At 58.4% G+C, this 13,675-nt stretch overlaps 1 protein-coding gene across 2 annotated transcripts; it reads left to right on the top strand.

Annotated features, from left to right (window-relative positions):
• The first annotated feature begins 5,607 nt into the window (after nt 1-5,607).
• On the top strand, nt 5,608-13,501 carry DPYSL4 (dihydropyrimidinase like 4). Of its 2 annotated transcripts, none has more exons than XM_062579640.1 (14): nt 5,608-5,916; nt 7,077-7,165; nt 7,432-7,610; nt 7,688-7,852; nt 7,941-8,002; nt 8,094-8,174; nt 9,067-9,135; nt 9,251-9,371; nt 10,385-10,541; nt 10,829-10,970; nt 11,160-11,330; nt 12,385-12,564; nt 13,098-13,263; nt 13,410-13,501. In XM_062579640.1, the coding sequence occupies exons 1-14, from the start codon at nt 5,608-5,610 to the stop codon at nt 13,499-13,501; spliced, it is 1,983 nt and encodes a 660-aa protein (XP_062435624.1). The 2 variants fall into 2 exon arrangements, with proteins under 2 accessions (XP_062435624.1, XP_062435625.1); XM_062579641.1 differs by lacking the exon at nt 5,608-5,916 and adding an exon at nt 6,157-6,195.
• The last annotated feature ends 174 nt before the right edge of the window (nt 13,502-13,675 follow it).

Below are 13,675 nucleotides of genomic sequence, written 5' to 3'. Positions count from 1 at the left end.
TCTCCCACACTCGTGGCGGCCGGGAAACTGAGGCCAGTTTACAGCAGCTGAGGATCTGGCTTTTCCTTGCAGCACAAAAGTTAACCAGTATTGGATTAAATTTTCTGCCAAAAGGAGGAGAAAGTGAAGCTTGCCTGCATGCATTTGTTTCTAATCATCACTGCTGGCAGCCAGATGTAAACATTGGGGCAAAACGTGTAATGAAGGCTTTATACCCGAACTAGCGTCGCCCACGGTTAGCATCTCACTTAGCTTTGCGCGCAATGATGCTCCTGCAGGGGATTCTGAATATTTTTGCAGATTCATTTTTGCTCAGTAGAGAATTAAAGAAGGAAAACTGCATGAGTGGTCTTCAGCCACTCGCGTGGCTCAGATAGTCAGATGCCTGCAAAAAATGAGGCCGGCTTGCTCTGGCTCGCAAGTCGCTCATGTACGGTGGTCTAATTTGTGCCGCCTGAGCCCCCAGCAGAGTTCCTGCGGGCCAGCTCGAGGCGCCCGCTTGGCTGCCCCGTGCTTTGCGCGGCAGCCGTCCGGGACGGCGGCTGCGACGCCGGGCACGCCGCGACCGCCTCGCTGCTTCAGTCGCTTCGCGTGACCGAGGGCCTCAGTCAAACGCGAGTGCAGATTTTCAGCCAAATTAAACTTGCACTTCTATTGCGGCTGGGTTTTTCCAAGACAGTTCTATGGCTTTGCTCAATGCAGCGGTTACTAAATCTGTTTTTTTCTGCATGTAGCACATTTTCCGTATTTTCATTCCCTGGGAACAGCATTCAGAATAATTATTAATGTAATTTATGGCTGATTCAAGAAATACAGCCACTCTTGCAGGCTGTATTACAGAGCTGGCATCGCAGAGAAAGACCCTCCCGTGCCTCGCAGTTCAGGCAGGAGCCCGACCTGTCCCCGGGGAGCTTTCACTCGTCCGGGCTGTTACTGTCCTGAACGTCTCTTGGAACTTGGTGCCAAGTTCAGTATTTTCCTCAACAAGAAAAGTATTTCTGGTGTTGGCAGCTGTCTTGCACCTTATATTTAAAACACATAGATTTAACCTTGCAGCTATAAGCCCTGTTAAATAGCTACTCTTCAGACTGGGTAGCGTTGCATTTTCTCCAGCTGCAATATATGTAGAAAATATTACCTAGCATTCCTAATAGTTGTTTTGAATTTTCCTTGAGTTATCTTGTCTAGGATAACGTTATCATACGCTCAGATACAAAAAGAAGATGTATTTTTGCATTAACTAGCAAAAATCCAGCTACATAAGCAGAACAAGATGCTATAAAGCTGTTAACTTAGCTCTTTGAAATACCTGTGTGTTTTAGCTACTTCTCATTATTCCTCGGAAATTTTTCATACTTTCCCCAAGAAATTGCAAAATACGCACTTAGAATATTAATGGTGTCTGTTTCCCTAAACCGCGTGGCAGCTGCTGCTGCTGACGCGGGCCCCTCTGCGCGGGCCGTCGGGGCAGAGGGAGCAGCTGCCGCGGCCCGCTGGGGACGGCGCTCGCCGGTGGCCGCCAGCCCCCTCCTCCTCCCGGCAGCGTACGAGCGGCCAGATCATGCCCAAAGGGGACTTCCAGCTCGGGATGGTGGGTTCTGGCGAAATTCTGGTAAACCCGTTTAGCTACCTCGGCGTGTGTATATATACGCACACACTTACACAGGCCTGTGTGTGTGTATGTGTGTATACAAATTTCCTTCAATTAAGGATGTAATAATAATAGTAGGAGGCTAATTAAGGCAGTCATTCGGTTTCAGTATGAAATTTTGTTCACAGCGTGTGATGAACCGCGCTTTTGGACTGCTCTGTTTTAGTGAGGCTGCACGTTTTCGCTGGCGCTGAAAGCTCAGCTGCTCAGAATGCTGTGGCTCCGTTCATGACAATTTTTGAGAAGTTTGCCTTGCTGCGTCTTCTGCCATGGTTTTTTATAGCTTTCCGGAAAACAGTCTCTTTGGTGGAAGACTGCCCGGTGTGAGAACAGTAACTACGCTCCTTTTAAAATAAGCAAGCGTAAGAGCCCAGACGGTGCCCGGGGCCGAGGTCCGAGCAGCCACGCGCCCCCGCGGGAACGGGCCGCGGGAACGGGCCGCCCGCGCTCACGCCTCCGCGCCGGGGAGTTCGCCCCGCTGGTTCCTCTCCGCCAGGAGCCGGCCGCGGCGACGAGCCCCTCTCCTCGAGGTCGTTTCCACCAGGAGAGCACGTGCTGCAGCTGCACGGAGCCTCCTCGGCACTCGCTGCGTCTAGAAATCCCGCTAGATTCGTCTTAGCTGTTTTCTCCTTTGATTTCCGAAGGGAGAATGTTCTGTACCGCGCAGCAGTCGCTGCAGAGAACAGCTGCCCAGGAAATGGTCCTTCTGCTGGGCACCGCCTCTAGCGCAGAAGCCTCGGTGTGTGGGGGGCTGCGGCTCGCCCCCGCTCTGGGGGGCGATGCCCGCGCCCCCCGCCGCCGGAGGGGCCGTGCGGAGCGAGGGCAGCCCCGGGGGGCGGAGGTGCTGCCCCGCGGGACGCCGGAGCCCCGGGGCTGCGGCGGGGTGCAGCACGCTGCGAGGGAGCACTCCGCCGGGGGCCTGAAACCGCTCGGGGCAGGGCTGGGTGGCAGAAGTGATTTCTGTAACGTATGGCAGAGGCTACAGCAAATAATACGCTTTCCACTGAGTACGTTACCTCTGCAGAGAAAAACCATCGCTTCGGTGAGTCTGCTCTAACTATAGGTTTCCTTGAGAGCGACCTAGCTCGATCTACCAAAGCCCAGGAAACAGAAATGCTTGGGACTAAATAAACATCACGCGTTGCAGGGAGGATCCCACCCGTCGTTAATCCTCCTGTCCCTCTTCTTCTGTAGGTATCTGCACCGCCTCCAAATTTGTGCCGATTTTACAAATGAAGCTAAGAAGAAAAGCCCTTAATATGGAAATTGGAAAAAAAAATCCTGTGGATATTTGCACATCCAGTGTATGTTTTAAACAAAACATTGTGAACAGCAAGCGGAGCTAAACTACCAGGATGTACGAAAATGAGTTGTTCATAAAATTGTTATATTTGTACTGAAGCAGTATGATAAAACATTTTAAGTCAAAGGTTATGGATTTTGATATCAGCATATGACTATATTATAAAAGTAACTTAACTAATAACAGTTCTACCAGATAAAAATGCCGGTACTGGGTTGAGCTAAATTTTTACTTTTGCATTTCCTGCTTGCAATATTGTTAAACCCTAAATGTCCATTTTGAGTTCTGCCAAAATACTTCATGTCTTACAATATTTTATTTACTTAGAACAACAGCAAACAACAGTATACCCATCCTTAATGCAAGAAATTACCAAACTGCTACAAAGAAGTTGTTGGATTGAAATCTGATGGCTGTACTATGCTGGCATCTATAAAAATGCCTTAAATTAAATGCCTGACTATACAGACCTAATGTTCCAGGTGAGCATAGGAATTCAGGTGCTGCTATGGTGTGAATATGCATGACATTTGATGCACTGTTTAGGACTTAAAAAAAAACAAAGATTATAGCATTTGAAAGTAGCTTGGATACATTTCATTTTTTGTTTACTCAGGCCATGCTTTTGCATGTTGTGGATACATGTCTAGAAATTTCAGTTCTGTTTCCCCACGAACTAGACTTTCTTAATCAGTGGGGTTTTTTAAATAAAAAGCTAACTGTACAGGACAGATAAGTATTTAAATAAGTGACTAGCTTCTGTATATGTTAATATTTATATGTAAAAAGATATGTACAAAGGAAAGAAAAATGGCTCAAAGAATGTTGTAAAAAATGTTTCTTTCTTATAAATACACAGAAAATTTACATAAATGTGCTACTTAATTTAAACAGAAGTATTTTTCACCCAGTTTGCAGTCCCTTTCGAGCTGCTAGCGGGTTAATTTGCACGGCGAGCAGCTCGCCAGGCTGCGCGCAGTCCCCGCCGCAGCAGGAGCCGGCGGGAGAGCGGAGATGCCCGGCGCCGGCCTCGCTGCCGCCGCGGCGCGCCCGGCTCCCGGGCTCCTTTCAAGCCACGCAGGGGCCCGGCTGAAGCAAGCGCACGTTTGGGTCGTCCCTGAGGTACCGCGATGGGCACGGTTCGCCCAGGAGAATTCGCGCGGTACGCACGAGCGCGCCCACGGGCGAGCGCCGCACGTCACGCACGCCGGCGCGGCGCTCGGCTTTGCGTCCCGCGGGGTTTGCACTGATCGATCGCTGCTCCGCGCGGGTGGGGGGTTAATTACGTCTAAACTAGAATCCATTCAAATTGCAGCTTACTTGCCAACGACTGTACGTTGTGTATTCCCAGCCTGTGCGTAGCGTTCAAGCTGTTGAAGGACTGTGGCTATTATTTAAAGTCTCCTACTCGAGTAATATCTGTAGCCTTCAGTGTATCCCTGAGTGCCTTACACGGCTTGTTAACAGAAATACTTACAGATAGGAAAAAGCGTACCTGAGTTTCGTCTGGGTGGACGGATGCCAAGTCACTTCGCTTCTCCGATGCCGCCAGAAAACCTTGCAGCGGGCAGTGTGTTTTAGCACAGTAATGGATTTAGTTTAGACTCAGGAAACTGTATTGTGAATATGTGTATTAAACCCTGTATTTAAGTATTGTACATTTTATAAAAAGCAACTATTGTAAATTTATGCAAAATATAAACAAGAGCAAATGTTTTTTTCCAAAGGCCGGTGTGCCATGACTTATTTGTGTTCCCTGATATAATCTCTTACTAACCATATCCAAAACACGTAATGTTTGGTCCAGTGCTGAATTGACAGTAATTGACAGGCCCGAAGTAGGGGTGGATGTTGATCAATTACAAAATTTTACACATATTTTTGTATTGTGATTCATATGATATATATATATATATATATATATCAAGAGACTTTCTATTCATTTGTAAAATACATAAATTATTGTAAACTTTTAATAAAAAGAACTGTTTTAAGCCTTCAAAATAGATAAATTGTTTTGCTTTTCTGTGTTGCAAAAAGGAAGCCTTTGGTCCATTGTATTAACTTGGCTGGTAGTTTTTACACGGCAGCTTTCTGCACTGGTCAAGTTCTGCCTGAATAACTGATTATTATCAGTTTTTATCCATCTAATAACTGTCAGTTATGATTAGCGTGGATAAGAAAATATTCTTGCGAATGCATATGAAGTAATTTACATCCTACTGGCCTAAACACTAAATTCTCGTTTTCTAGTTGCTTCGCTCCCAGCGGGACCAAGCGCACCTAAAACCCGCCGCAGTCACTGGGAAGCGTTTGAGACCAGCCCCAGGCGGGAAGTCACAGTCTGGGAAGCGAGACGACTCGGCTCCGCTTGCGACGGGGGGTGCGGTGGGGGGGTCGCCCCGCGGGTACCGCTCTGCCCGGGCGGGGGGGAGGGGGGTCCCGGGGGAGGTGCGGAGCGGGGCGGGATGGGGCGGGGCGGCCGCTGCCGGGAGCCGCCGCGAGCCCCGACGCCAGGCGGGAGCCGCGCGGGACGCTCCGGCCGCGCTGCGCCCCGACGTGCCCGGCCCCGCCGAGCCCCGCCGAGCCCCCCGGCCCCGCCGAGCCCGGCCCGCTGCCCCCGGCCCCGCCGAGCCCTGCCGAGCCCGGCCCGATGGCGGCGCGGCGCGAGGAGCCGCTGCCCGCCTGCTTCGCGGGGCTGGGCGCCGGCAGCCCGCGGCCGCGGCAGAAGCGCGGCGGGATGTTCTGCAGCGTCGTCGACGCCTTCGACAGCAAAACCTTAGACCTGGCCTCGCTGCGCGGCGGCCCCGACGGCCACGGCGACGGCGACGGCCGCAGCGCCCCGGCTCCGGCCCCGGCCCCAGACCCGGTCCCGGCTCCGACCCCGGCTGAAGCCCCCGACGTGGCTGCGCCGCTCCCCCGCTCTCCGGGGGCCGCCGACGTGCCCGGGGGCTGCGAGCAGGTACGGCGAGGGGAGGAGGGGGGCGCCGTCCCTGCGGTCCTGCCCGCCCCGGCTCGGCGCGGCTCGGCTCGGCTCGGGGGGTCTCGCGGGGGGAAGCGGGCCGGGCCGGGGCCGGGGCCGGGGCAGCCGCGCCGCGCCGCGCCGCCGCGGGGAGGCAGCGCCGCGCCGCCGCCGAGGCGCGCGGGGCCGCGCGCGGACACAAAGGCCCGCGGCGGCGGAGCGGAGCGGCGCGGAGCGGCGATGTCGTTCCCGGGCCAGAAGAGCGGCGGCCGCAGCGCGGTGAGCGCGGAGCGGGCGCGGAGCGGGGACAAAGGCCGGAGCCGCCGCCGCCCCTTGGGGTCGCGGCGCTGAGGCGCCCGGGGCCCGGCCCGGCCCGGCCCGGCCCGGCCCGGCGCCGCGGGGCTGGAAGCTGGCGGTGCCGGCGGCGCGTCCCCGAGCGGCCCGCGCGCGGCCGGCGGAGCGGCGGCCGCGGCTGGGCCGTCGCGGGGCGAAGCCGCGCCGGGAGCCCCCTTCGCGCTGCCTTGTCCCGGCGGGGCCGGGCTCTGCGGCGCGGCCCGGCCCGGCCCCGGCGAGGAGGAGACCGCCCGGCCCGGGAGCCGCGGCGGGCGGCGGCGGGCGGCTCCTTCCCGACGGCTGCGAGCACCGGCACCTGCCGCTGATGCAGCGGGCCCGCAGGACGCACCTGGAAGCGCGCACAGCGGGAGGCACCGGCGCCGTGACCTGCCCGCAAAACGTCCCCTTGCGAAGCCAAGACCAGCGGCGCTTGGAGACCCGAGTCCCTGAGGAGGGTGCGGGGGGGGGGTCTGCTCGGGGGTGGTTCCTGGCGCTGCAGCGAGGGTCGTTCGCAAACTGCCCCGCGCGAGACGGGCGCTCAGCGGGCGCGGGGGGCGCAGGGCTCAAAGCGGGGCCGCCCCTGCCCCCCATACCAGCGCTCGCCGGCCCCGTGTGCCCCCAACCCGCGCTCCCCTCGGCGGGGACGTTGTGGCGCCTCTGCAAAACGCTGCTGGGCTGCAGCACGGAGGAGCTGGGATGGCGCTGAGCTCTGGCGCCTGAAGTGCAAAATGTTACGGCCCCGGCTCGGGGAAAGCTCATGGTGAGTAAAGCAGCGTCTAAATAGAGAAACCTTAAAGAGAAAAAACGGCAGCATTTTTTTCCACTAGAGTGACCAGCTTCTAATCAAAGGAGGAAAAATTGTCAACGATGATCAGTCGTTTTATGCAGACGTCCTCGTGGAAGACGGTTTGATAAAGTAAGTTGAAAATCTGTGTGTCGCAGTGCAATTCCCACATGTGACTCAGTGTTGTCTGCTGCGAGCAAGGCCCTTTCCTTGCGCTTTCCTGGGAAAAACTGAGTGATCCTGCTTTGGAAAAGCAAAGCTGGTTTCTGGACTGGTGTCTGGAAGAAGCTGGTGGGGCAGGGCAGGGCAGGGGCAGGGGCAGGGGCGGGTTGGCTCGGCCGAGTGCCGCCGGCGCCGCTCGCCCCGGTCCCCAGCGGGACGCCCCGGTGTCGTTGCAGGCAGATCGGGGAGAAGCTGCCGGCGCCCGCCGGGGCGCGGAGCCTGGACGCCCGCGGGCGGCTGGTGCTGCCCGGCGGCTTGGACGCGCACACGCGGCTGTGGGCGCTGGGCACGGCCCCCGCCGACGGCTTCCAGCAGGGCACGCGGGCGGCGCTGGCCGGCGGCACCACCACCATCGGTAAGGGACCCCGCGGCGGGGAAGCGCGCGCGTCCCCGCTTCCCCGCGCCGGGCTCACGCGCGCCCCGTCCCCGCAGTCGACCACGTGCTGCCGGAGGCCGGAGCGACGCTGCTGGCCGCCTACGAGCGCTGGCGAGAGGTTGCCGACGGCCAGGCCTGCTGCGACTACTCGCTGCACCTCGACGTGCCCCGCTGGCACGAGGGCCTCCGCGAGGAGCTGGAAGCCCTGGCGAGGGACAAGGGTACGGCAGCCCCGGCCGGCCCAGGCGCGGCCCCGCGGCCCGCCAGCGCCGCGCCGGGCGGCCGCTCACCCGCGGCTTCTTTCCCTAGGGGTGAACTCCTTCCTGGTCTTCATGGCTTACAAGGACAAGCTGCAGTGCACCGATGCCCAGGTGGGGCGGGCGGGCGGGCGGCGGGCTGTGGGCGCGGGCTCCACCGGAGTCAAATCCGGCGGACACGGGGCAGCCCCTTCTGTCCTGACAGATGTACGAGATATTCAGCGTTATCCGAGACCTGGGAGCCGTTGCCCAAGTGCACGCGGAGAATGGAGACATCATCGAGGAGGTACGGGGCTTGCGCGGGGCGCGGGTCGAGCGGGCTGCCGCGGCTGAAGGCAGAGCCCCCGACGGCTTTGCGTGCGCTGGCTTTTCCTCGTGGAGGTGCCGCGGGAGGCGGCAGGTCGCGAGCTGCCCTACGCGGTGTTTTATCAGGCTGTTCGTGTTTTCCAGGCGCCCTGAGCGCGTTGCCACCGGAGAGCGTTGCCTCCTCCAGAAGGGCACGCGATGCGCTCGGGCGTCTCGGTCTCCAAAACTGGCACCCGAGGAGTTATTTAGCGTTGCAAGCTTTGCTTATATTCGTTATTTTTACCTTTGGGGAAAAAAATGGTAAATACATGCTGGAAATAGATGATACAAAGTAGAACCGGACTTGCGATTGGTCGCTTAACTGGCCAATATTGTGTGGGTGAAGAGTTCAAAATGAAAGTAAATCCCGGACCCTCAGACAGCTTTATGAGGTGGGTTTATGTGAGCAAACAGGATAGGGGAGGCTAACCCCCGCTGCCCCGGACCTGCGCTGGCAGAGCTCTTCTTCCGCTGCCCGGGGAGCGCGAGCGAGCCGGGCGGCTCCGGGAGCCCCCGCCCCGGGCGCAGCGGAGCAGCGGAGCAGCGCTGGCGTCTGTCCCGCTCCGGAGGCGTTGAGCGTGCGGCGAGGGGGCCCAGCTGGTGGCGCGGCTGGAAGGAAAGCAGCCCGGGCGTGCAAGGCAGCGCTTACACGCGCTCGCCCTTGCCAAGCTCTTGCACGTGTGATGCTCTGTAAGTGCTACAAGTGGCGTTTCGTAGCAGCACGCGGGGATTTCTGTCATCCTGCGGGTACTTCTGAACGGGGGGCTTCGTGCTGCACGTTGTTGCAGACGGACTTTACTCACTGTTTCTTTCGTTCGTCTCCGCTCGCTTAGGAGCAAAAGCGGCTGCTGGAGCTCGGGATTACGGGGCCGGAAGGGCACGTCCTCAGCCGCCCGGAGGAGGTAACGCCGTCGCTGCTTCCAAAGGACCTGCTCAGAGTTTGAGAAGAGTCTCTCCTCGTGGCTCTTCAGCTCCGAAAGAGATGTCCTAAGGCACCTTGTCTCCCTGCTCCCTCAGGTCGAGGCGGAGGCAGTGTACCGCGCCATTACGATAGCCAGACAAGCCAACTGCCCCTTGTACGTCACCAAAATAATGAGCAAAGGTGCCGCGGACGTGTTAGCCCAGGCAAAGAGGAGAGGTAACGCGCTGCGTGGTGCCTGCACGCTGCCTGACCCGGTGCCGGTGCTCCTGGGCGCGCTTAAATAACTGCGAGGTTGAAGAGCTCGTTATGGGCTGAGGTCCCTGGCGAGCGCGTGGAGACAGGTAGCGGTCCGCGCCGGCCCCCCAGCAGTGTCGCCCCGCTGGGGAGGCGCCGATCTGCACCACGTTGACCTGACGCTCCGTTTGGCTGCGTCATCTCCCAACGCTGACAGCTGCCAGATTTTGCAAGAAAGCCTCCGCGTGCGTTTTCCACGCACGTTAGGGCCCCCAAGAGAACGAAGGGGCGGGAGCATCCCTCGTACGCGGGGAGGCGGAGAGAGCTGGGGCTGTTGCGCCTGGAGGGGAGCAGGCTCGGGGGCTCTCGCGGTGAAACCTGACAGGGCAAGAGGCAGGGGGCACATGCTGAAACACAGGAAATCCCCTCTGAATGCAGGAGAAACGCTTCTTTATTGCGGGGGTGACTGAGCGCTGGAGCAGGTTTTGCAGGGAGGCTGTTGTGCCTCTTCTCCATCCTCGGAGATCTTCAGCTCCACCTGGACGCGGTCCTGGGCGAGCTGCTGCAGCTGAGCCTGCTTGAGCAGGGCTTGGCCCAGACCACCTCCAGAGGTCCCTGCTGGCCTCGGCCCTTCTGTGGGTCGGTAATACAGCATTACGTTTGCGAGATAGGCTGCGTGGCACGTCAGGTCCGTAACGGTTTTGAGCGTGGTGGTGTCAGATGGAGCGCATAACGACTTCTAGATGTAAATGTCTAAGGAGATGTAATTGTCTAAGGAGAGAATAGACAGATTGAGAAATTTGTTTTGGCAACTGTAATCCGAGATGGTCTGAGTGCCTGGTGTGAATTCAAAAAGCTGAAATACTGAGGATGGATTAAATTGTCTTCTAATGATGTTCACCATAGGGTTCGCATGTATTGTGTGAAAAAACAAGCTCGAGGAGGTCCTGTCCTGACCATTCACGGCTCTCTTCGTTACTGCTGACCCCCTCTAGGTGCCGTGGTGTATGGGGAACCAATTACCGCCAGCCTGGGCACTGACGGGTCCCACTACTGGAGCAAGAACTGGGCCAAGGCTGCGGCCTTCGTCACCTCGCCGCCCATCAGCCCCGACCCCACGACACCCGACTATCTCGCGTCCCTTTTGGCCTGGTAGGTTGGTGAGGCCGAGAGGCTCCTGCCTGACATCCCAAGGGTCCAAGGGCAGCGTTAAAATAATATTAATGGCGTTGGCTACAGAGTGGTGGCCAGGCTTGAGGTGGCTGCTGCTTGGCTGGTGCGTGCCTCAGTTAGGTCACCCGTCCCATGAAGGACCACCTCATCCTCGAGACGGGGGTGTTTTTATCCATAAGGAGTAACGGAACAGGAGGGTGGGGGTTTTTGGCAGTGCCTGCATTAGTCATTGGTTGTGTCCTCCGTCCCGTCCCGCTTGACCGCAGCGGGGACCTGCAGGTCGCGAGCAGCGCTCACTGCACGTTCACCACCGCGCAGAAGGCGGTGGGAAAGGACAACTTCACCCTGATTCCGGAGGGAACCAACGGCATCGAGGAGCGAATGTCCATAATTTGGGAGAAGTGCGTGGTAGGTACTGAGACAACGCAGCTCAGGCGATGCCGAGTTTCCCGTTAGCTCGAGCGAGAGAATCTCGGCATCGTCTTGCACCGGGATGAACGGTGCTCTGCGAGGCCACCGAAACACGGGTGGCTTCTGGCAAGGGCCTCGCGCTTCCCCTTAGCGAGCGCTCCCCCCCCTTCCCTTCCCCTCCCCCAGGTCTCGGGGAAGATGGACGAGAACGATTTTGTAGCAGTGACCAGCACAAACGCAGCCAAAATCTTCAACTGCTACCCCAGGAAGGGGCGCGTTGCCGTCGGGTCTGATGCCGACCTGGTTTTGTGGAATCCCAAGGCTACAAAGATTATCTCGGCAAAATCCCACAATTCGGTAAAACGTTTTTAGAATGATCTTTTCTGAGTTAGAGGCAGAGGATAACGGTGAAGGAAGGTTTCTGCGGCGCGGGAAGGGCTGAGCTCGTTCCCCGGGAGAGGAATAGCGTGGGTAAAGCGATGAAGGACCTTGCAGCTCCTCCCTTAGAAACCAGGCGGTCACGGCATCCTTCAGGCACCGTAGAGCTGGAGCTTTCCGAAGCGCTGGGGCTGTGAGGGAGGGGCGGCAGAGCCGGGTCCGTGCTTTCTGCCCCTCCTTAGAGCCTTCGCGCGCTCCATCGTCCGTGGATTTCCCGGTCACTGGCGTCCCCGGTTAGTTTCCAACATGCGCCTCGGACATAGAGCTGCAGGTGGAGGTTAGGGGGTGCGTTCGAGGTGTTACGGGTGGTGTGAGAGCTGATTTAAATTAAGGTAGCAACGCTTTCTGAAAAATGTGGGGTTTTTTTTTCACCAAAATGTTTTTAACTGAAGGAAACCATTCTTAGGATTGAAACGTTCCATTGCTTTGTATTAAAAACAGACACAGATTGTTTCACCAGTGCAGAAAAGGCTCCTTTGCTCTTTGGAAACAGCATCTTTTCAAACTGCAAAGTTCATTTTGGAAAAGTTTGGGTTTTTTGGAAGAGGTTGGTAGTGATAGTAATGGGAAGATTTGGAAAGAAAATGGCATGATTTTGCATTTCCCAAAGAGTATAACCGACCGTTCATATTTATTTTGGTAGAAGACTTGCAATGGCTCAGCAAAAAATACAAGAACCTCTGTCACCATGTAGAGATTGAGCAGGGCTCCCTGGGGTTTGGAGGTGGTGAATTGGTCGCTGAGAGTAAACATCTCGTGTGCTTCAGGGAGGCTGGATGGTTGGAGGATTTTGCTTTAGTTCATCCAGTTAGAACTTTGTTGCTTCAAAACTGAAGGGTAAATTACGGGACAACTAGTTGTCCAAGTAAGTGGAGCAACATGCAGAAATGTGTGCGTGCGGGGGTTGCGTCAGCGGTGACCTTCTCTTCCCAAATCCCGAATTCACTCGCCGCCGTGGCTCTTTTTTTCCCAGGACCTGGAGTACAACATCTTTGAAGGACTCGAATGCCGCGGGGCTCCCAGCGTGGTCATCAGCCGCGGGAGGGTCGTGCTGGAGGACGGGAGCCTCTTCGTCACCCCAGGCTCCGGCCGCTTCATTCCTAGAAAGCCGTTCCCGGATTTTGTTTATAAACGAATAAAGGCAAGAAACCGGGTAAGTGGAGCTCTGCTGCTCATGTTGCATATGTGGTGTTGCGCGCCTCGCGCTGCTCGTGTTGCACGCCTGGTGATGCTCGTGTTGCACGCCTGGTGTTGCACACCTGGCGCTGCTCGTGTTGCACGCCTGGTGATGCTCATGTTGCACGCCTGGTGTTGCACACCTGGCGCTGCTCGTGTTGCACGCTTGGCACTGCTCATGTTGCATGCTTGGTGTTGCGCGCCTCGCGCTGCTCGTGTTGCACGCCTGGTGATGCTCATGTTGCACGCCTGGTGTTGCACACCTGGCGCTGCTCGTGTTGCACGCTTGGCACTGCTCATGTTGCATGCTTGGTGTTGCGCGCCTCGCGCTGCTCGTGTTGCACGCCTGGTGCTGCTCGTGTTGCACGCCTGCTGCTGCTCGTGTTGCACGCGTGGTGTTGCGCGCCTCGCTGCTCGTGTTGCACGCGTGGTGTTGCGTGCTTGGCGCTGCCGGCGTTGCACCCGGCCCGGTGCCGGCTTCGCCGCCCTGCCCGTCGCTTTGCCCCGTAGCTGGCCGAGGTCCATGGCGTGCCCCGCGGGCTCTACGACGGGCCGGTGCACGACGCCGCCGTCGCGGCGAGGGCCGCGGCGCCCGCTGCCCGGGTGCCTCCCAGCGCCGGCAAAGCCGCGGCAGCCCCCGTCCGCAACCTGCACCGCTCGGGGTTCAGCCTCTCGGGTAAGTCGCTGCCGCCGGCGGTGTGGTGCATCGCGGTGCGTCGCGGTGCGTCGCGGTGCATCGCGGTGCGTCGCGGTGCGTCGCGGCGCGCGCGGGGGCTGGCGGCGCAGCGCGCCGGAGCCGCCCCCCGCCTCCGCCCGCTGCAGGCTCGCAGGCCGACGACCACGTGGCCAGGCGCACGGCGCAGAAGATCATCGCACCGCCGGGCGGCCGCTCCAACATCACCTCCCTGTCGTAGCTCCGCGCCGGGACCGGCGCCGTCCCGCGGCCCCCGGCGCCCCCCTCCTCGGGGGGCTGTCCAGGCCCCGGCGGCGGCGAGCCGGGCCGGCCGCGCTCGTGGAGGGTGTCGCGTTTGAAGCGTGGGCAGCGGAGGCACCGCCCGGGCCACGTCGCCCCGCGATGTGCGCGCGCC

This window comes from Rhea pennata, chromosome 7 (genome assembly GCF_028389875.1).
Source record: "Rhea pennata isolate bPtePen1 chromosome 7, bPtePen1.pri, whole genome shotgun sequence".
NCBI lineage: Eukaryota > Metazoa > Chordata > Aves > Rheiformes > Rheidae > Rhea > Rhea pennata.
Note: the sequence above shows the minus strand (reverse complement) of the source record. Positions and strands in the feature narration are given on the sequence as shown.

Coding starts and splice junctions, on each gene's coding strand:
- DPYSL4 (XM_062579640.1), top strand. CDS start 5,608: ATGGCGGCGCGGCGCGAGGAGCCGCTGCCCGCCTGCTTCGCGGGGCTG. Junction 7,853..7,940: donor AGCCCTGGCGAGGGACAAGG/GTACGGCAGCCC, acceptor TTCTTTCCCTAG/GGGTGAACTCCTTCCTGGTC. Junction 10,971..11,159: donor TAATTTGGGAGAAGTGCGTG/GTAGGTACTGAG, acceptor CCCCTCCCCCAG/GTCTCGGGGAAGATGGACGA.